At 36.1% G+C, this 21,638-nt stretch overlaps 3 protein-coding genes and 1 long non-coding RNA gene across 4 annotated transcripts; 1 reads left to right on the forward strand and 3 right to left on the reverse strand.

Annotated features, from left to right (window-relative positions):
• The first annotated feature begins 825 nt into the window (after positions 1-825).
• On the forward strand, positions 826-3,267 carry LOC106414564 (syntaxin-73-like). The gene is made up of 9 exons (XM_013855200.3): positions 826-1,460; positions 1,529-1,654; positions 1,730-1,886; positions 2,113-2,198; positions 2,276-2,344; positions 2,432-2,476; positions 2,553-2,615; positions 2,699-2,775; positions 2,876-3,267. Exons 1-9 carry the CDS (start codon positions 1,302-1,304, stop codon positions 2,886-2,888), a joined length of 795 nt encoding a protein of 264 aa, XP_013710654.1. The 5' UTR covers positions 826-1,301; the 3' UTR covers positions 2,889-3,267.
• Positions 3,268-6,109: 2,842 nt separating this feature from the next.
• LOC106416331 (brassinosteroid-responsive RING protein 1) lies at positions 6,110-6,958 on the reverse strand. The gene has a single exon (XM_013857191.3). The coding sequence runs from the start codon at positions 6,816-6,818 to the stop codon at positions 6,297-6,299; it is 522 nt and encodes a 173-aa protein (XP_013712645.2). The 5' UTR covers positions 6,819-6,958; the 3' UTR covers positions 6,110-6,296.
• A 393-nt stretch (positions 6,959-7,351) lies between these two features.
• LOC106380020 lies at positions 7,352-8,693 on the reverse strand. Its single transcript, XR_007316604.1, has 4 exons — positions 8,402-8,693; positions 7,913-8,026; positions 7,776-7,847; positions 7,352-7,691 (listed from the first exon to the last, which is right to left on the reverse strand). It is a non-coding gene; the product is annotated as an uncharacterized LOC106380020 (long non-coding RNA).
• A 7,412-nt stretch (positions 8,694-16,105) lies between these two features.
• LOC106414285 (1-aminocyclopropane-1-carboxylate oxidase homolog 8-like) lies at positions 16,106-21,368 on the reverse strand. The gene is made up of 3 exons (XM_048740554.1): positions 20,838-21,368; positions 16,477-16,575; positions 16,106-16,357 (listed from the first exon to the last, which is right to left on the reverse strand). Exons 1-3 carry the CDS (start codon positions 21,366-21,368, stop codon positions 16,106-16,108), a joined length of 882 nt encoding a protein of 293 aa, XP_048596511.1.
• Positions 21,369-21,638: the final 270 nt, after the last annotated feature.

A 21,638-nucleotide genomic window follows, 5' to 3' on the forward strand; every position in this document is an offset into this window, starting at 1 on the left:
GCTTCCACGAAGTAGCAAGTCTCATCTTTAGTGTTCCCTTCTGGTACATCCACCACAAATGATTAGAGCACCTCCATCACAGGGATGGAAGAGAGTATTTAAACATTAAATTGTAATAAAAAAATTCATAAAAGAGAAATATACAAGTTCTAAAAAGATGAAGTAGTAGAGCACCTCCAGTGAAGTATTGTTAGAGTGTTCTAACATAAATTTTCAAAATTAAAAATAATTCAAAAGTACAAAAAAGGTAGTAAGAGTGTTAGAAAAAGTCTTAAACTCTTATGTTTTAAGAACCTTAAAAGAAATCCATAGACAATGTGTCTCTTTTATACTGGTTCAAATTTAAAAATTACCTAAATTAATTGCAATAAAAATATTAATAATATGTCTTTTAGATACTTAATAAGGTTCTAATGGTCGTGGAAGCTCTTAGAACCTCCGTCCGTAGCTTCTTTCCACATGGCTAATTAGGATTGGTTTTTTTTTTAAGTAATTGCAAAATAAAAAGTTAATTAAAATATTAATTTAGAAATTATAAGAAACCTAGAAAAGGTTCAACGGTTAAAGTTGCTCTTATATTTCATTTGATAAGTGAACTAGGTGAACACTCAAAACTAGGTATGGGCGTTCGGGTGCCCGTTTAGGTTTGGATCGATTTTTTCAGATTTCGTTTTTGTTTTGTAATTCTTCATAGGTCTCATTCTAATAAATTTTGGATCGGATTCGGATATAACACTTCGGCTTCAGATCGGTTCAGATATATCTGGAGTAACCATATATCGTTCGGATTCGAGTTATATCGGGTTGGTTTAGATCTATCCAAAATAAAATTTAAAAGTAAAACATAAAAAATATATACTTCTATAATAGAGTATTTAAGTATTTATTTAATATTTAAATATTTATTTGTAGATATCATATCTAAATAAATATGAAATTGAATATTTGAAATACATATTTATGTTTTAAATATTTATGTCATAAATCTATTCGGTATTGTTTACAGGTTTTAGGGTCACGGATTTTATGCTCAGTCCGAGTCTACTCGGAACAAATGAACATTGACCAATCGCATCAATACAGAATCAAACACGTTGACTTTAAAAAAAGAAAATAATCCTAACTTACTAAAAGCGAATCGTAACATGTCCACGTTGCAACAGATCTAACGGCCAGGAGAAGATCTCTCGTGCTCTCTCTTCATATACAGAAGCCACGATATATTCACTCTGTAACTGCTCCGCTCATATTCAAAACTGAGAGATTTTCAGAAGAATATCCTTAAAGCGTTCTGCTGATCGATGGGCGTGGTTGATTTGATCACAAGGGTTGACTCAATCTGCAAGAAGTACGAGAAGTACGATCTCGTTAAACAGAGAGAAGAAGCTAACATCTCGGGTGACGATGCTTTCTCTCGTCTCTACTCCTCCTTCGAATCTGCACTCGAAACTCTTCTCCAGGTTCGTTGTCTAGTTAACGTTTCTTGTCTACTTTTTAACTTATCGTAACCGTTAAACGTTAACGTTAGAAAACGGAGGAGTTCTCGTCTGAGACGAACAGAGCGAAAGCTGTAGCGATGAACGCGGAGATACGAAGAACGAAAGCTCGTTTGCTCGAAGGTGTTCCGAAACTACAGAGGCTTGCTCTCAAAAGGGTTCGTACTTTTTTCACAAGTTGTATGGTTTTGATTCTTGTGTTTGCATCTTATGAGAATGTATTTTTTTTTTAGGTTAAAGGGCTCTCACAGGAAGAGTTTGATGCTAGAAATGACATGGTGTTGTCGTTGAGAGAGAAGATTGAGTCCGTACCAGAAGGGTCTGTTCCTATAAATGGTTGGACTGCTTCAACATCGTACACTAACATCAGACTCGACACAAATGTCTATGGTAATATATATATAAATAGGCCTTGTCCCTTTACGTGTCCCCTATCAGTCACGAGTTTTCGTTCGAGTGGTTAAAAAATTAAAAATTTATGCAACATGTGACAACAAAACCGAACCAACATTTGGTCGCAGCAACATGCAAACGAACCAAGACAATATTGTTTGCTCGCTAGTTTGTAACTTATAAGTGTCTCTGTGGTTAAGAAAGACTTGCTCAACTGTATCAGATGACAGAGTTGATAGTGGATATTTCCAGCGAACTGAAGAGTCTGGTAATTTTAAACAAGAGTACAAGATGAGAAGAATGAAGCAGGCAAGTTTGTGTCTTGTTTGTTGCATGTTATCACTTGGTGTGTAATGATAGCAATAATCTAACTATTGTGGAAGCAGGATCAAGGGTTGGATTTCATAGCTGAAGGGTTGGATACACTCAAGAACATGGCTCAAGACATCAATGAGGTTCATTTTTTTTTGTCTTGATGACTTTTCTGGTTTTCTTATGTTGATCATATCGTAGTAATTATCTTAATGATGCATACAATACAGGAACTTGATCGACAAGAACCACTCGTGGATGAAATAGATACAAAGGTTAGTGAACAACGTTCCTTGATCTAGTCTTGATACCGAAGAAGATTCATTTTTATTCATTTGGTATACCATTCAGATTGATAAGGCATCTACTGACTTGAAAAGCACCAATGTGAAGCTCAAGGATACGGTAACTAAGGTGATAACGCAACATTACTCTAAGATCGAGATCATCATAAAACTTATTTCATAAGAAGCTAATTGTATTCTTTTTTATTCTAGTTGAGATCCAGCCGCAACTTCTGCATAGACATCATCCTCTTATGCATACTCCTTGGAATAGCTGCCTTCATTTACAAGTAACCTATTTTGTTTCTGCTCACTCTTAAAAAACTAGAATAATTGACAATTGAAAGCTTGCTTCATTTTCTATATATCTACTTGTTTGGGATTTTGTAGCTCGGTGAAGTGAAAGCTGGTAATGCCGCATCACACAATACATGCACACGCATAGAAGCATGTTCATGCAAGTTAAGAGTCAAATGAGCGAAGTTTCAGTTTTCATCTGTCTTATTATACAGCCAATCTATCTTTGGTGTCTGCTAAACTAGCCAAAAGATAATATTTCAGTTAATAATCTGTTATTTTATTTTTCTTGTCAAATGCATCAAACACTAACAATATATATTGATCCAAAGAGGACAGATCGTTTGGGGTAAGCCGATCAGCACCTTTTTTAGTATTCGAACGAACTACATGAAGAAACAGGAACTAACTCCACGTCTCCAATGCTCTGTATGTTATATTGATGTGCAAGGATAAGCTTGCGTGTACGGACTTGTTCTCCTGTAGCCTTGTTGAATAAAAGAATACATTACATAATCCAAGTGCATGAGCTCCTGCTCTAACAGTAGAAAGAATACTTGACATGTTGCAAAAAGATATGCCATAATTATCTTAGCAGAATCATTTTAAATATAGCCAAGTCCAGATGGTGATGCGATCCAAATGCTAGCAATATTGTAATTAATATGATTTCGAAGTGGAGCCAACTACTCAGCTAAGGGTTCTAGCTTGCAGTGAGGTTTTCGTACAACCATGTTTATACTAGAGTCTAGAGGTATTGTCATCATATTATGGATATATATATTTTAAGCCTGTACATTTGACATATTGCTAATGTTTGACTGTTCGTGCGTGTATATAGTATATAGACCATTGTGGACTACGAGTCTACTACCATCTAGGGTAACTCCAATTGCTTTGTTGTTGCTGTTTGATAGGTTTATTAGAAAGTAGATTCTCTAGTACATAAAATCTAGAGCAGTTCCATGATAAAGGATGATGATGATTTGTAATAGTCACCTTTTCAATCATTGCCCAAATAGTAAATGCCACTTGACCCATGTTTAACCTACCCCCTTTCAATTATCTTTCTCTATATTGAATTCAAAGTATTCTCTTCTCTCTACCAAATTTCAATCACACGCAGGACTGATCACACGTGCAGTAAAATTTTAGTATATCTAAAGTTAGTATACTGATTCTCATCAGTTACAAGAAGAATTCCAGAACATTAAGACTGGGATTAATTATCATTTAAGGTTTATTTTCAGGTTTAGTTATCATGTAGAAGCATAATATCATTCTTTTATATATTGAGACGGTTTTAGATTCATATTATATAATTTGAATTTGTAAGCAAACCATACTTTAACTTAAAAACTCTTTCACACTCAACTTATTTCAGTTACCTATATACAGATAGAAATATGCATTTATTTCCTTTTAGGTTGGTCTTTGAACCAGGGTTTTCATTTCGGATCAGGATTTAGATTCATAGTTAATGAATGAGATGAGGTAGGATTTCGAGGTATATGGATTTTTGATACTTTCTATGTTCCATAATATAAGATGTTTTACATGAATGCACAAGAATTAAAAAACTTATTTTTTTAAAAGATAATGTCACTAATAATATAAAATGAAAAGTTAATCAATCTTAAATAATATAGTAAAATATTATTGGTAACCAATTTTCAATAGAATTAAAGTACATTAAAAATATCAAAACACTTTATATTTTGAAACATCAAAATTTCTCCAAAATATTTTATATTATGGAACGGATAAGTATATTTTTGTATTGAACTAAAATAACTAATTATTAGTTTATTACGTTTGAAATTGACTGATCGATCTGCAGACCAAGCATGTTACCAGATTGTGCCTTTACGCATTACCATGAATGATGAATCCATGATCCATTGAATTTAGATTCTTTTGGTTAAATCTATGGATAACAGGTAAGTCTGACTTTTAAAATATTCATTACCATAATTTACAAAATAATACAGATGTGGTCACTGCTCAGTGGTCAGAGACAAGTACTGACATGATCTTAACTACTCCTGTTAAAAAGTTAATTTTATCACTAAATTAAAAGTTACTCCATTTATGTATTGATAACTATCAGAATTAATTAGTTTCTATAAATAGATATCAAAGGCCATAATTTTCAATCTGCAAATAAACCAAACCACTTGTGATTGGATTAAAACCAGAGTACAGAGAAGATGGACTAAAATGTGGAAACTCGAATCAGTTTATTTAGATCCATCTTTTAGTATGGATTTAGGTTTTCGCATTTTTATTCATTTTGTAATTTTTATTTAAAGTAAACAAACTTATCTCTAAGAGAAGCTATAATACAATTTAAAAACGGCTAAACGGAACAGAGCATCTTAGTGAGAGAAAGTAGATTTATTCGGTTCCGGCGTACGGCCGGCGCGTGAGCGAGCGTGCCGTCGCCGGAACTGTGGTCCGTCCGTTTAAAAGTTATCTTAGTGCCTCTCTTCGTATCCCTCCCCCACTATCGCCTTGTCTGAGTTGTGGATCAGACCTAATCTATGGTGCATGGCGGGTTCTTGTCTGGAGTGAAGACGCGGTCGTGGGGAAGGGTTTCTGCGGTGGAGAGAAAGTATTTTTAGATCAAGGTTCGAATCCGGATAGGGGAGGCTTTTACAGCTCCGTCGTCGTCGGTTTTTCTCCGGGAGGTGGAGGCTCCTGTAGCTCCGCCGTCGTCGGTTTCAATTTCCGGGAGGGGGAGGCTTACCTAGCTCCGTCGTCGCCGTCTTGTTACCGGAGGGTGGAGGCTACTATAGCTCTACACTGCCGGCGTGGTACCCGTAGGAAGTTTGGGTGTTAGCGGTGAAAGTTTGGTTGGGTTGTTGTTCTTGTCGGCGGAAAGTTGAGGTTGTGGTTTCGGGTTTTAATCCCGAGAGAAGAGTGGGTGGTTCTGATGAGAGCGCGGTTTGTCCGATGACGCTTTCGGTGGAGGACCATCGGAGAAGAAGGTAGATCGAGGCGGGTTATGAGATCCGGCGAAACGAAGGTACGGTGAGATGGATCTGGAGGCGTTTCGAGGCGGAGACGGTCAGGTCGAGGCGGTGTGCGACGCGTGTCGATCCGAAAGCGCAGATGCTTCCACGTGTACAGCAGCCAGCTTCCTTGATGCGTTTGTCCTGTCGACGTCGTTCGGTCTTGTATGGTTTGGGCCGCGGGCCCGTTAAAGTGTTAGATTGTAGCCGTTTGGCTTTTGGGCTTTTAGGTTTTTTTGTGTATTTGGGCCTTAGGCCATGTATGTTGGGCTTGGCCCGTTTTATTAATAAAAATTAAATCCTTGGCGGAAAAAAAAAAAACAAACTAATGTTTATTGCTCATCTCATTCATATGTATATTTACATACACACATAAAAGCGTGGCAAATCTAATGTTAGCAAGGGGTGAAAAAAAGAAAATTTAAAAGTACAGGGGTGAAAAGTCAAAAAAAAAAAAGACACAAAGGAGGAGGAGGGAAGTAAGCTGTCTCTCTGTCTCTCTATAGTTCCGTCACGGGACAGTACTCACTGTGAAAATCATGAACACCAGAAGCAGCCCACAGCCGTTGATTAAACTCTTCTTGCATCTCGTCCGGAACAAACGGCGTTCTACAGAGAGGACACGTCTTCTGATCGTGATCCATCCAACGGTCGAGACAGCTCCGGTGGAATATATGTCTGCAGTTTCTCAGCCACCGGATCTCTTGCTCTCCTTCGAACTCGTAGAGGCAGACGGCGCAGCTCTCCGGCAGATCTTCGCCGGAAGAGGTCGTCACGTCTTCGAACTTGATGACGGGTAAGATCTCGCGGATGAGGAGGGCGGAGAAGGGGGAGCGGAGCTCGGGTGTTCGGGTCGGGTAAGATGTGTAGTCGGGCCAGGTTTGGTCCATTTCGAGGAAGTCGGAGAGGCCCAAGAAGCGGAAGAGGGAGAAGACGACGGTTCTGATGAAACTGAGGATTGAGAGTGTTTGTACGAAGAGCTTCGGGAGGAAGACCTCTGTGTAGCCTACGGGGAAGCCCATTGGAGCTAGAGAGGGAGAGAGAGAGTGAGCTCTGTTTTAATAAAGGTTGATTTTTTAATAAAATACAGAGAGTTTCTTTTATAGAGCAGGGGAGAGGAAGAAGATGAGATTAAACGATGTCGTGTCGTGTATGATCGATTTTGATAGAGTTAACTGACTGTGACATTTGTTAAAAAAAAAGGGGGGAAAGCAGCAAAGGGAACAAAGATTGGTCTGTGAGATGTAGATCTGTCACCAACATTGTTAGACTATTTTATTCGTCTGCGTGCGTCTCTACTGTGTTACCATGTTTAGGAATATAAGAGCATGATTATCTCTAGAAACCCATAAAGTTTCTTAAGTACACTTTAATGACTATTTAACTATTAAATTTTAGCTAAGGATCTTAGTTAAAAATCACATAATTTTTGTGCTACAATGGTAGTTTCTTAATTTGGGTTTCTTAAAAAAAAAATTAACTTTTTTTTTAACCATTCGAGTAAATGCTTGACATACAAACAAACACCACAAAACCATAGAACACTTGGAAGAAGTAGACGATCAATCATTATATAAAAAATAATCTGGAAGGTCAAACCACCTAACTATATTGACCCAACAGTTACGTATGTATCAATATCATGTGTGTCGTGTTTTAATCGATCAATGTAGATGGAGAGATTAGGAACCTGATAACTGTTGTTGAAGTTACCGTACACGAAGTGATGATGCTTGTTTTACCAACGCCTTGATCGCCAAGGAACACGAGTGTTAGACCTTCTCCTTCTTCTTCTTGTCCAGGTATGGATATTTCTGGTACAATGAGATACTACTAATCACGAGAGGAAGAGCCACGAGTCAATACGATGAAGGCGGTTTTCTTTCAAACGCAAACTGCAGCAGAGCGGTAACAATTCTTTAGCTCCTCATCTTGATTAAATAATAGTCAGTATGAGGGAGAATCGTTGAGTTGTGTACCAGTGATACGATTAGGCCCATCAATGCATCCATGTTATGAGTTTTGTGATCCCACAACGACATTCCAAAAATCTGTAAACACAATATAATTGAGATGGAATCCAAGGTAGAAGCAATTGTAAGCAATAGAAACTTACCGAAGAGAGAAGACTTTGATGGTGGAGGAGGCTGTTGCTGCTGAACTTTCAGTGAACACTTGATTCCTTTTCCAAAACCTCTCAATTGATTCCTCTTCCTCAAACTAAACCCACCTGTGACAACTCCAAACATGTAAACTTTCATACTCTGGGAACTTAACCCAAAACTATCCAACTTTTAGAGCTAAATCTCAAAACTAGAGTGGTTCAAATGCGAAGAATTTACAGATAATTGAGTCATATGTCACAAGTTTGAAGATACCCATATGGCAAAAGTCTCCAACTTTCTGAGGTAAATCGAATAATTAGAGTTTAAAATCGAAGAATTTACAGAGAATTGAGTCATATGTTACAGTTTGAAGATACTTGCTGAAAAGCCTAGGAAGAACTAATGAAAGATTGAAGCTTTTTTTTAATCCAAACCTGGGATTTTGGATGTTGGATTGAACCTAGAGGTATCCAAGAAAGAAGAAAGAGATTTGGAATCACCTGGAGGTTGGATCGAATCGAAGACCTGCTGCTGGTATTGGCCGAGCTATTGCCATCATCGTCCGGCAGAGACCACAAGAGAAGAGAGAGACGACAAAAAGAAAAAAAAAAGAGAAAGAAAAAAATAAATGCACTTTTAGTGATAAGCTGACACGTGTGTTAAAAACCCTCTTAATAATCGGTCTCCACAATCCTATATTAAGGATCGGTAACAGATATTTTATTTCATTTTGATTTAATTAAATGCTTCATTAACTTTAAAAACTCTCTTAAGAAACCCGGATAATCATGGTCTAAACATCAGCAAGTTGCACGACGACCGGCACACGTGGTACGTGCGGTTGATAGGAGAGGTTGATGTCGATGTGGTTTCGTCCTATTATTCAATTTTTTATATGAAATTCATTGCATATTACTATTCGGTTGATGTGGATGTGGTTTGGTATTCGTTGTATATTACTATTTTTTCACGTGAAGTTTACTCCAAGACAGTAGAAAGATCAGAGACCGGGTGGGTACGTTCTCGATATGTGGACATTTATTTCATTGGAACACAAGCAAAGCATCGTTATATTAGTATTAGAAAACAAAGGATGGTATTGATATTATGATCAACATCGTTAACTACTACTCTATTAAGGAAAAATCGAACGGCTGGGTTTTGGTACGTTACTTGATTCACACGTCAAAATAGTTCTATCTGTGATGCCAAGTCTCTATTATCATTTACTGAGAAATTTGCTTTTCCTTTGCGTGTTCCTTTCAATTGTTTCTTTACTTCATAACAAAGGATGGAATATAGTGGATTTTTTTACTCTCCAAGACACTTTATGTCTTTGAATTTACTCTCCAAGACACATTGCACATGTGATATACTTCTTCCTTAGTCATTGTCTTCTATACCCTTATGGTAGAGAAAGTAGAAAAAACAAACCGGTTGAAATCCTATATTTTGGTTTACCAATTGTACCAACCCTATCTTTAATTCAGATTGACACATTTTTCTCTCTCTCTCTTTTACAATTCTCTCTCTCTCTCTCCAACACTTCCTTTTTGCGGCGATTTCTGAAAACCCTAGATCTAAGTTTTTTACAGTCTCTCCTTCCATCTCCTTGCGTTCTTCACACACTCTCCGCCACTCCGCCGTTCTTAAATATCCGCTGCTTCCTGTACTTGTCACAGTCGCTAGCTCCTATGGAGGAAGATCACATCCACTCTCCACTCGTCAGCCAATACGTGGCACAGCTTTACGGCTCAACTTCTCACAGCAAGTCAACAACTGGTGAACCCGTCCACGCTTCACCCATCCACGCCTCACCCATCCACAATCCCCAAACACCTTCATCCCCATAAATGTTTCACCCGTCCACTCTTCCTCCGTCCATGCTTCACCCGTCCATGCTTCACCCATCCACACCTCACCAATCCACAATCTCCAAACACCTTCATTCCCCATCAACGTTTCACCCATCCACGCTTCTACCACCCAAAATCCTTCCGTACACAGCCCACCCGTCCACAACTCAAGGAAATGCAGTTGGATCTATAAATGTCAAACCAAAAACAAGAACAAACTGAAACCTTCAATTTCTGTCAAGAACAGCTCCAATAAAGACAAAAATTTAGTGTACTCGGTCGCTTCCTCTACATCCAACACAATAAATTCACGTCCTTATCAAAGCTGACTTACTTCTCAAGTTTCAATTTTGGCCTTTGATTGAAACCACAAGATCCAAATCCGACGGTCAAGATTAAGGTACTTCACTCAATAAGCCTAACCAATAAATGCCTCCTATGAAACAAATAAACCGAGCTCCATAGGCCAAACCGGTTTCCCTTTGAGAATCAAAAAATCAAGCTGTCTTCGATAAGGGTATATTCGTCTGTTTTTTGTCTTTGGCCAAAGGAAAGTGCTTCACATGTGCAATGTGTCTCTTAGTGCAAGAGAAAGACAGAATGTGGCCCATTATGTAATCAACTCAATATAGTGGGGGGGGGAACACTGTTTCATTTCATAATCACATCTGCTATATTCTTGTAACAATATATTAGGTATAGTGTTTTTTTTCACAAGTTTACACATTTTAAGAAGATATTTCACACATCAACAAAATATAGACAAAATTTTATGATTATATGTTGGTGTCGTTTAGAATGTACATACCAACGGATTAATTTTATGATAGTTTTGCTGAATATATATATAGGTTTGTTTTATCGAAATGTTCTTTCTTTGTATATACATCAAAATGTGGCTGAATGTGTAAGGCTAAAATGTTATAAATATATATATTTTAAATTTTAAAATCATAATATTACGCCAAGCGAAGTCTAAATTAATTGACTGTAAAAGAAAAAGTCGAGTAAAACATGACAAAAGAAAAAGTCAAAAATGAAGAAAAATAAAGAGAAACAAGAGAACCGCCAAGGGTGTGTGGTGGGTTATGTCACTTAAAAGAGAGGGAATCGAGATGATTGATGTTCAAAAAAAAAAATCGAGATGATTAATAAAGAAGAATCAATATTTATCCAGACCCTCTCAATTTCGATATAAAAAGAAAGAAAACACAGTCGCTCAACGAATCTATACTATTAAAAGAGAAACATTCTGAAAAATCTACTTATACAAGGTTATTGCACCCTTTTACTAAGTGTATAAAAATCTGTTAGACCAATTCGTTAAAAAATATAATATACAAATCTTATCAAGATCTTTCTCTTATATTTAGGAAACGGTTAGATATTTTTTTAACTTTTAAAAAGTTAGTGACATATCTGCTCTACCGAAAAAATATGTCCCTTTAGATACGTACCAAATACGATTTGTAAAGAAAATTTGTATATATGTCGATATAGGTATGTAGCGTTTGCTATTGTGTTTTTCTATTCTTTCAAATATATTGGTTATTTTTCGTGGTTTTCAAATGAATCAGTCCAAATCCAATAATTTTTCTAGACTCCCAAATGTATAATAGTACAATAATATATTATATTTTAGTAGACAATACATTAGTATATTAGAAAACAAATTATCTCATGCGGTAACATATTACTCATTTTAAATTAGTTTGAGATTTTATTACTCAAAAAAAATTCGAAGTACTCGAAAACTCAAAAATACTGAAACATAAAAAATAACCAAAAACAAAAACAAAAACAAATACCTAAAAATATTTAAATTTTTAAAAAATACAAAAATTTACCATAAATGACCTGGAGAACCGAAAATACTTAAAAACATTTTCTAATATCCAAAATATTTTTTTTTTTTGAAATTTTACCCGCAAACTTAAAATTATAATCGAAAATCTGGATCCAAAACTTAAAAATTATTCATAATACTGAAAACACATTTGAAATACCGAATACATTTCTGAAATACCCAAATATACATAATATACATAAAATATTTTAGGTACTTTGAATACTCGATTGGATCTCGGGTAGGATCCGGAATCGAACAAAGACGGCAGATCGAAGAAAAAATCAAATATGTACTTTGCCTTAGACATGGACCCAAACCACAACTATATTTTTGGATCGATTTTGGTTTGGTTTTTTTGGAGCTGGTAACATGTTCATGCTTTTACATAAGAGTGTACATAAAAAAATTAATATAAATTAATTTATAAATTATATAATTTTAAACAAATGTCATTCTTCGATATAATGACTTTGTAACATAATAATATACATCAATTCCAAAATACTAATTCATAAATTTTTTTTACATTCCAAAGAAAAACCCGCGCTTTGTAAGCGCGGGTCAAAATCTAGTTAATCTTTATAAACTAATGAAACTTTTGTTTATTATACGTATTTGTTTTGTCCTCGTACGTATAATAGGCATGTTCAACTATTGATAGTTTTGCTGAATAGGTTTATTTTATCGAAATGTTCTTTCTATGTATATACATCACAATGTGGTTGAATGTATAAGGCTAAAATGTTATAAATATATATATATTAAATTTTAAATTTTAAAATCATAACGCCAAGAGAAGTCTAAAGTTAATTGACTGTAAAAGAAAAAGACATCAAGTCGAGTAAAACATGACAAAAGAAAAAACAGTTGAAAATGAAGAAAATAAAGAGAAACAAGAGAAGGCCAAGGGTGTGTGGTGGGTCATGGACACTTAAAAGAGAGGGAATAGAGATGATTAATAAAGAAGAAGAATCAATCTTTATCCACACCTCTAAATTTCGAAAACGATATAAGGAAAGAAAAATAATTGTTTAACCGAGTGGTGGGCCGAAGAGAGATATAGGAGACAAGTCGTCGGTGGTAATGATCCTTCCACCAACCGCAATGGTTCATGGCTCTACTTTGATCGGACAAATGTCGTTTTAGCCGGAGTTGAAACGAAACTAGCCATACTTTAGGTTTATCATGACTAAAATCATATTTCAGATTATCAAGTGATTGTATGAGATCGTAATCTAATAGGGTATGAACACATTCATAAGATGAATTTCATACAAGTATGGTTTTGTTATAGGAAACTGTAAGACACAATAAGAACCATATATAATTAAGGGGGTGTTAGTGGGGATGAGATTTATAATGAGTCTTAGAATTTCTAAGTCTAGTGTTATTGGTTTATAGATTCTCATATTCTCATTAAAATCTATTGTTATTGGTTTGATGATTCTATAACTCTATACAAAATCATTTGTTATTCAAAAAGTTTAGATTTTAATGATTCTACAAATCTATTAAAATAACACTTGAATTGAATTAGAATTTATGAATCATTAAACGAATAACACATGATTTCGATACATATTTTAAAATCATAGAACCAATAACACTAGATTTAGTTTGGATTTTTAAATCCATCAAAATACACCAACCAATAATCTCCACTTAATGTTTAAGAATTCAATTGAAAACCTTGAAACGTGGATGGTTTTAGGGTTACTATATTAAAACCATTTAAAGTCGTTATGACAGGACGTCTAGTACTATATGGAAACATTAATTTACATATATATCGTATATTCTTAATAATTCTTAATACACACTTACACATTACAGTATTATCAATACACAATGTCACGAGTTTTAAACCAAACTTTTTTGATCTCAACTAGTCACCGAACATACAAGTTCTAATGTATATTACACGACAAAAAAACAAGGAAATTGTCAATTACACTCGGTCCAATTAATAAAAAAAAAAAGAGAAGAAAAAGAAGCTCTAAAGCGATAAGGGAAAGGTATGGACATCGAGTGTCGATTAGGAAATGTTGTAATGAGGCCGAGACAGCCACATGGCCCTATTGTTTATATGCCTTTCATCTCATCTTAATCTCTCCCACACTTCTCTTAGTCATGCCACTGTTTAGTTTTTGGTTATTCGGACCATCTCTTTCTCTGGTCCCTTCATGAACAATATGAATATATTTATTGACTATTTCTTGTTGTTTTATAAAATAATTTATACGATAATCCCAACATCATGGTCCAATATTTGATATTTTTAAATGATGTTTTGGTGGATTCTGGGGTTTAATCACTACCTTATTTTCAATAGAAAAAAAAAACATTTAGATGAACGTCACGCCAATACATTTTTTGTCAAAATACATTGTTTTATAACACATTTCAATTTTATTGAAAACTATCCAATATAATTATTGGAGTTCATGTATATTTAAGTCTCTTCTAAGTCAGCAATTTTATTTGTTTACTTATTATGGAGTATACATATATGCAATGAACAACATGATTTGCGGTGTTGCTTTACATGTGTAGTGTTGGAAATAAAAGTAATTAGGTAGTGCAGTTTATATGTGAATGATAAAAGAAAACATAGTGTTCGCTATAAGTAATCACAAATGTTTGTTTGCTGATGTGTTTCACTGTATTGTTTCCTGTTAAGTAGGGTGGTTTGAAAAAGGAACTATATGTATGCATCGCTATAATAACTTTTCGTCAAATTACACAAGGATATTCATAGAAACCTAATAATTTTGCTAGTAAGTGTAGTAACAGGTGTCGTCTTGTGACTCTTGTCTTTCTCGTAAACGTCACATGGTACAACTTCATGTATTTTTGTCCTTGGATCTTTTGGGACCACTCCATGATTTCATTTTTAATTTCATCAGAAATATAGAGTGCACTGAATTTGTAGATGGTACGTGTACTACATCAGGTTCTGAAAATGTAAACAGTCGAAGCATAGTTTTTTTCCTTGACGGCCCATATTTTTCTCTTAAGCATGGGCTTTGCATTATTTTTGCCCAATCAATTGAAATACTAGTTCTTTTTTTTTTCAGATTGAAATACTAGTGTTTTTTTAACACAACATATTTCATTCATAAACCTTAACCGATTACAAAGATAAAAACAATGGTAGATGTGCGATCCTACTGAATACATTTAATACAAGGCAATATAAAGATAGCGACATAAGCTTTGACAAGCCTGATAACAAGTCGAGAAAAAGTTCAAAGGTGCCACAAACTAGTAAGTTCAAGTTCTTCAACGAAAATAGTCATCGTATATGACGTTGAATGCTCCGTAACCTCGATTCTCACAGGAATGAATATCGTTGTGCCTTCCGGTCCCAAACGAACCATCACATAAGGCATCAAACGGTCAGGATATCGACAAAGTTCATTGACTACATAGCCAAAAACAGAGTCCTTCTCACGAAAAGGGATTTTGATAATAGCAATTTTCAAATAGAGAAACTCTATATATGGTTGTTAAAAAAAAAAAAACACTACATATGGTGGAACGAAGGTGCCACGTGACGACGAATATGCGTAATCTACCTTTGTCACCAAAAAGCGTTATAGTTTAAACATTTTTTGAAACTCGTTATAGTTTAAACATCATTCATTTGTTTCTTCTACTCTTTAACACTTTGTCTTGCAGAAGGTCAAATAACGTCAAGAATAATGGCCTCTCTTTCTGCTTCTTCTGCCATCGCCGCCGTTTCTCCTCCAAGACAAGCTCATTTTATCTCCTTTCTAATCAATTAACATCAGTTTGATTATCAATTTAGTTTACAAGGCTAGAATACTGATCCATTCATGTAGTGTCGTGATTGTATTGGTGACATCCCCCTTCTATAACCTGAGTGTGCATATGTGAAATGTAAAAAAAATAATAGTGATCATTTAAGAACAACGATTCACTATACATATTTTGTAGTCCTAACACCAATCTAGAGTTACACACAGTATGATCTTATTTAGGCATGGGCATTCGGTCAGGTTCTCGGATTTTCTAGTATAGCTTCCTAAGTTCCATTCGAGTATTATTTTAGTTCGGTTGCTTTCGGTTGATAACATTTCAGGTCAGAATGTATATATATATCACTTTAGGATTTGATGGTTAAGTCATTGAGCTTTTTGCACACACAAAAAAATCACTGAGCTTATATTTCTAAGTTTAGTCCCGTAAATTTGGTTTTCTAAAATTCAGCCGAATTCGTTTACAAAAAAAAAATAAAAAATTCAGCGGAATTTATTTTTTTTGGGATAGAAAGGATGGGGTGTATTGTCCTTCTTATAATAAAGACATTTTATTTGGTCAAAGAAGAATTATGCAGACAAACAGACACATTATTATTACGGAGACGGTTTATAAACTTTATATTTTGTGATTGACTCAGTGATTTTGACATGGAGTTGAAGCATACATGCACGCTTTACGAACGCAAATATAAGACATGTTCTTTGGTTAATATCTCAGATCTTGAAATGGTGTAACGCAGATGTATTGAGTTCTTTTGTCCCGTACATGTTTGAGAACTCACTGATGGTTAACTCCCTATAGTTTGGAGGGTTTTGTTCTGACAGAAGCTCTTTGATGGGTCCATACTCTCGAGGATTGGCCTTCATGATGCTGCTGAAGAAACATGGCACCGAAATCCGCGGTTCAGCGGCTCCATTTGCTACCACCCTGTGCTCCACGCTTATGAACTTGTCGTTGCTTATAAGCTGCACAATAAAAGATGATCAAGTCACAAATGTCCATGCATGATACCTTTAAAATAATATTACATTCATATATCTTACTAGCAATAAGGCAGCTAAAATGTTATTAATTATTCTTTAACCTGGAGAAGATCTCCGATGTTAACGACAAAAGCCCCAGGGACAGGAGGAACATCGACCCAATAGTGGTCATGGAGAACTTGAAGCCTTCCGATATTTCCCTGAAGAACAATGGTTAGAAAAGAAAAATCGGTGTGCTTGCTTAAGCCTAGAAAATAGTTTAATAATTACAAAAAATAGTTTTAATAAATAAAAAATATAAGTTAAAAAGTTGAATACTTACCGCAAACTGACGAAACCACAGATGCTGCTTCTCGATAGGGAAGTGAGTGAAAGTCGGATGTCCCCTGTCGAGGGCCGAGTACATCATACGGTTGATCCATGCGCTGATCCCGTTCCCGGATCGGTTGAACCTAATAAAAAAAACAAATTATTAATAAAAAACAGTTTAAATAAAAAATAGTTAAAAAAATAAAAGTTAAATTACCATGTTTGACCATGTCCATGTGGATACTCAGTGAGATAGGGAAGATGGTCACGACCGGGCTGTCGAACCAACTCCGCAACACTCATCACTCCCGGAGGACCCGGAGGAGCAGGAGCGGGTGCAGCAGCGGGAGCGGGAGCAGCAGGAGCGAGTAATGGAAGAAACCACTTATCCCTGCAATTGCTTCATGAACATTTCGTGGTAATAGTTCCTTGAAGGCAAACGGAAGGAGGCGCTGCATCATTACATGGCAATCATGGCTTTTCAAGCCAGTAAACTTTCCTTCCTTTCTGTCGATACAGTTACGCAAATTAGATGCGTAACCGTCTGGAAATTCCACATCGTTTGAAATCCAATCAAAGAACGCATCCTTTCCCGCTGCATCAAGTCGGTATATGGGAAAAGGAGCCCTACCACTCTTATCAACATGAAGTTCTGAACGATCACATATATCGACTAAATCCAGTCTTGACTTCAAATTATCCTTTGTTTTACCTTGAACATTAAGGATCGTGTTCATGAGATTGTCAAAAAAGTTCTTCTCAATATGCATGACATCTAAATTATGCCTTAGTAGATGATCCTCCCAGTATGGCAGATCCCAAAAAATACTTTTTTTGTGCCAGTTATGTAGGTTTCCAACACCATCTACCGGAAAACGCTCATGTCTACCGACGTCTGGCGTCCTTTCTGCACCAAAATCTCTAAGTTGTGTCTTCAAATCTTTCCCACGAATTTCCGGAGGTGGATTGTCAAACACCCTCTTGTTCTTCGTAAACAAATTCCTACTTCTACGATATGGATGATCTGGTGGTAGAAATCTCCTGTGACAGTCAAACCAACACGTTTTCCTTCCGTGTTTTAGTTGGAAAGCATCAGTGTTATCTTGACAATATGGACATGATAGCCTTCCATGTGTTGTCCATCCAGATAACATACCATATGCTGGAAAATCACTTATTGTCCACATTAGTACTGCCCGCATTTGAAAGTTTTCTTTACACGAAACATCGTATGTTTCAGCACCTTGAGCCCATAGTTGTTGCAACTCATATATTAGTGGCTGAAGAAACACATCAAGTGATCTCTTAGGATGCTCTGGTCCGGGAACGAGAATCGAGAGAAACAAAAACTCTCGTCGCAAGCACAAGTTTGGGGGTAGGTTGTATGGTGTAAGAATGACTGGCCATAGAGAATACTGTCTTCCACTCTTGTCAAACGGGCTGAAACCATCAGTACATAATCCAAGGTAGACATTTCTTCTCTCATACGCAAAGTCGGGATACTTTGATTGGAAATGCTTCCACGCTTTTGCATCTGAAGGATGTCTGATCTCACCATCTGTTGAGTGCTCCGCATGCCATCTCATTGGTTGCGCTGTGCGTTCAGACAGATACAGCCTCTGCAACCTTTCCGTCAAAGGCAAATACCACATCCTTTTATATGGTACTGGAACTCTTCCACTCGTATCTTTATAACGAGGCTTCCCACAAAATTTGCATGAAACCCGCTGTTCATCCGCCCTCCAATAAATCATGCAGTTGTCTCTGCATACATCTATTACCTGATACGATAAACCAAGACCAGCTACGAGTTTCTGAACCTCGTAGTATGAGCCAGGAGCTACATTATCTTCGGGTAGAATACCTTTTACATAATCAGCAATCGCATCCACACAGTCTTCAGCCAAATTATAATCCGTCTTAATGCCCATCAATCTTGTAGCAGATGATAAAGCTGAATGACCATCTTTGCAACCTTCGTACAATGGTTGCTTTCCAGCATCCAACATATCATAAAATCTCCTAGCTTCGGCATTGGGTAAATCTTCCCCTCTAAAATGATCATTTACCATCTGCTCAGTACCTACACCGTAATCTACATCCGTTCTAATTGGATCTTCTAATCTAACTGCTGGCTGAGGTTCGCTAGTACTACCATGTTCATAATCAGTTTCTCCATGATGATACCAAATTTTGTAACTTCGTGTAAACCCACTCAAATATAGATGAGTCCAAACATCCCATTGTTTAATAACTTTTTTATTTTTACAATTAGAGCAAGGACATCTTAACATACCTGTTTTTGCATCCGGTTGTCGGTGAACTAACCCCATGAATTCGGTTATACCTTGTTGGTATTCTTCCGTAAGCAATCTCGTGTTCGGATCTAAATGAGGTCGATCGATCCAAGAACGAAAATAATTTGAAGAAGACATGTTTTTATTGAATGAAATTCGTGTGTAAAGAAAGTGAGAGGGAGGATGAAGATATGGAGTGAATGAAGAGGAAGAGGGGTGCTTGTATTTATAGTTGAAATCCTGCCGACGGACCGAGGAAATTCCGACGGAATTCCGATGCAAACGGCTAGTTCGTCGGAATTTCCTCGGAATTTTTAAAATCCCCCAACGGCTCTCCAACGGCTCTCTAACGTCTATAATATTTCCTCGGAATTAATCGGTTTTTTCCGAGGAATACTAGTTTTCTCGGTATTCCGTCGGAATATTCCGACGAGATGAATTTTCCTCGGAATTCCGTCGGAATATTCCGAGGAAATTCCGAGGAAGCCAAATTTTGTGTTTCCTCGGAATTGCCTCGGACATTCCTCGGTATATTCCGAGGAATTCATTTTCCGTCGGAACGTCCGTCAGAATACCGATGTTTTCTTGTAGTGAAAGATACTACTATTCTTTTGACCAGGAGAGCTTAAAAGGAGCACTGCTAAATTAAAAAAGAAACATCACATCTTTATACTTTCTAATCAATAATACCTTATAATCTATAGGAAGTCTTTCTAGAATCTATATATTTTCTAATAATACCTTATCATATACGTGACTTGCATTCCAAGCTAATTAATTGAAAACCCTAGTTCTTAACTACTAATTTTGAAAGTACTAACCTTTTACCATGAGCTTAAATGAAGCATTGCTAAAAACATCACATCTTTATATTTTCTAATAATACTATTAATATATAGGAAGCCTTTCTAGAATGTTAGAGAACCTTTTAACCATTTGGTAATATATATTCAGTTCGTATATATTGAAAAGAACTAGGGCTGTTCAATATGGTAAAACCGAACCGTACCGAACCGAACCGAACCGAAATAGACAATATGGTTTGGTTTTGATATATACCATATAAACCGAATGGATATAATTTTATAAAAACCGTAGGATTTGGATATGCTTTGGTATATAACCGATTAAACCGAATAAACCGAACAAAAACCGATTAAAAGTAGAAACATGTAAATATGTATCTATTTATAACAATACATGAAAATCTATTTGTTATATAAGTTAAATTTGTGTTAATAACTATTACCATAATTTTATAGTAATAAAAAACTTTAATTTGTAAAACACTTGAACTATAACTAAATAACAATACATCGCAATTCAGACATCTTATTTTCTAAGTCTTTTTTTGATCTTTTTGATTTATTTTAGTCTTCACTAAATTAATATGAAGATTATAAATTTGATGGAAAATTTTCAATTGAAAAAGCATGACTTTAATGAACACTAAATATGGAAGAGTGGAAAAACTTTTCTTTCATGTTTCTGTTTTGTTTCATATTTTTATTTTCAAAATTTCAAGCTTTGATTTTAGTTATAGATTTGATTATTTTATTTGATGGTAGAAGCATTTTTACTTTTTTGTTCATTTATTTAAACATGTAATATATTTTTAATAAATGACTGTGTTGACAATATGACTAAAATTCATATAATATGATCTCAAACAAAATAATTATGTTTTTTGGTATAAAACCGAATACACCGAAAACCGACGGTATATAAACCGAACCGAACTGAAGTAAATATGGATTTAGAATGGTAGTTATATTTTACTAACCAAAATACCGAAAACCGAAAATAACCGAACCGAAACCGAACCGATATCCGGATTGAACACCCCTAAAAAGAACCTTACCCACAAACCGCAGGCAAGTCGTCCAGTGTTGGAGGATCGGGGGCCATGTAGCAACAGAGGGTATCTCTCCAGCTCGCAGCCCGAGCGGTGTAGAGATCGACGTTGCTGTAGTAAACCCATTTTCTGGTGTGATCGCGAGGTAGAACCGTTTCTTAGACTCCGTGTCCTGCTCGTGAAATCCTCGAATCCCTTCTCTCATCTTCTCCATCTTGTCGAGAGGAATCCCGTGATTGACCACCTGGAAAAATCCCCATTTTTCCGCCGCATCTCCTATCTTAACAACCACGCCTCGCCGCGTGACCGAGCCCTCTTGTTTTTTTAAGAAGACTCGTCCTCCTTTCAGATCAACGGTCGGGATCGTTAGCTGCGAAGCTGGTGGTGGTTTTAGGTTATCTAACACAACCGTAGGCGCACGGAAGATAGCCGGAACCTCGGTGATTCCAGAATCAACAAGGCCTTTTACGCCGGTCTTGGTCTCCTCGAAAGCATTTAGTTGAATTGAACGATCGGTTGTAATGGTGGCCATTGCTCTCTTTTTCTTCTTCTACGTACGATCAGTAACGCACATCTCAAAGTCTCACTGGCTTGTTTATATATAGCAGATGTTTTCTTGCCAGAACTCGAACTTTATTCTATAAATTAACAAAACATGGATGACTTTTCAATGAGCCGACCAAAGAATCTGAAAGTGATGGTGTCTTTCTTTATCAAGATAAAGTGATGGTCTCTTTCTTTATCAAGATAAAATGATATAGATATATATTAGATGTAAATAATACATACTGTATACGTGTTT

This window comes from Brassica napus, chromosome A9 (genome assembly GCF_020379485.1).
Source record: "Brassica napus cultivar Da-Ae chromosome A9, Da-Ae, whole genome shotgun sequence".
Classification (NCBI taxonomy): Eukaryota; Viridiplantae; Streptophyta; class Magnoliopsida; order Brassicales; family Brassicaceae; genus Brassica; species Brassica napus.

What these genes read in the sequence shown, in the direction of transcription:
- LOC106414285 (XM_048740554.1), bottom strand. Translation starts at nt 21,368, where the DNA reads ATGGCCACCATTACAACCGATCGTTCAATTCAACTAAATGCTTTCGAG. An exon ending in GCCTGCGGTTTGTGGGTAAG is followed by an intron (nt 16,576 to 20,837) that starts GTTCTTTTTAGG and finishes ATTGTTCTTCAG; the next exon opens with GGAAATATCGGAAGGCTTCA. An exon ending in ACATCGGAGATCTTCTCCAG is followed by an intron (nt 16,358 to 16,476) that starts GTTAAAGAATAA and finishes TTTATTGTGCAG; the next exon opens with CTTATAAGCAACGACAAGTT.
- LOC106414564 (XM_013855200.3), top strand. Translation starts at nt 1,302, where the DNA reads ATGGGCGTGGTTGATTTGATCACAAGGGTTGACTCAATCTGCAAGAAG. An exon ending in AGATGAGAAGAATGAAGCAG is followed by an intron (nt 2,199 to 2,275) that starts GCAAGTTTGTGT and finishes TTGTGGAAGCAG; the next exon opens with GATCAAGGGTTGGATTTCAT. An exon ending in TCAAGGATACGGTAACTAAG is followed by an intron (nt 2,616 to 2,698) that starts GTGATAACGCAA and finishes TTTTTATTCTAG; the next exon opens with TTGAGATCCAGCCGCAACTT.
- LOC106416331 (XM_013857191.3), bottom strand. Translation starts at nt 6,818, where the DNA reads ATGGGCTTCCCCGTAGGCTACACAGAGGTCTTCCTCCCGAAGCTCTTC.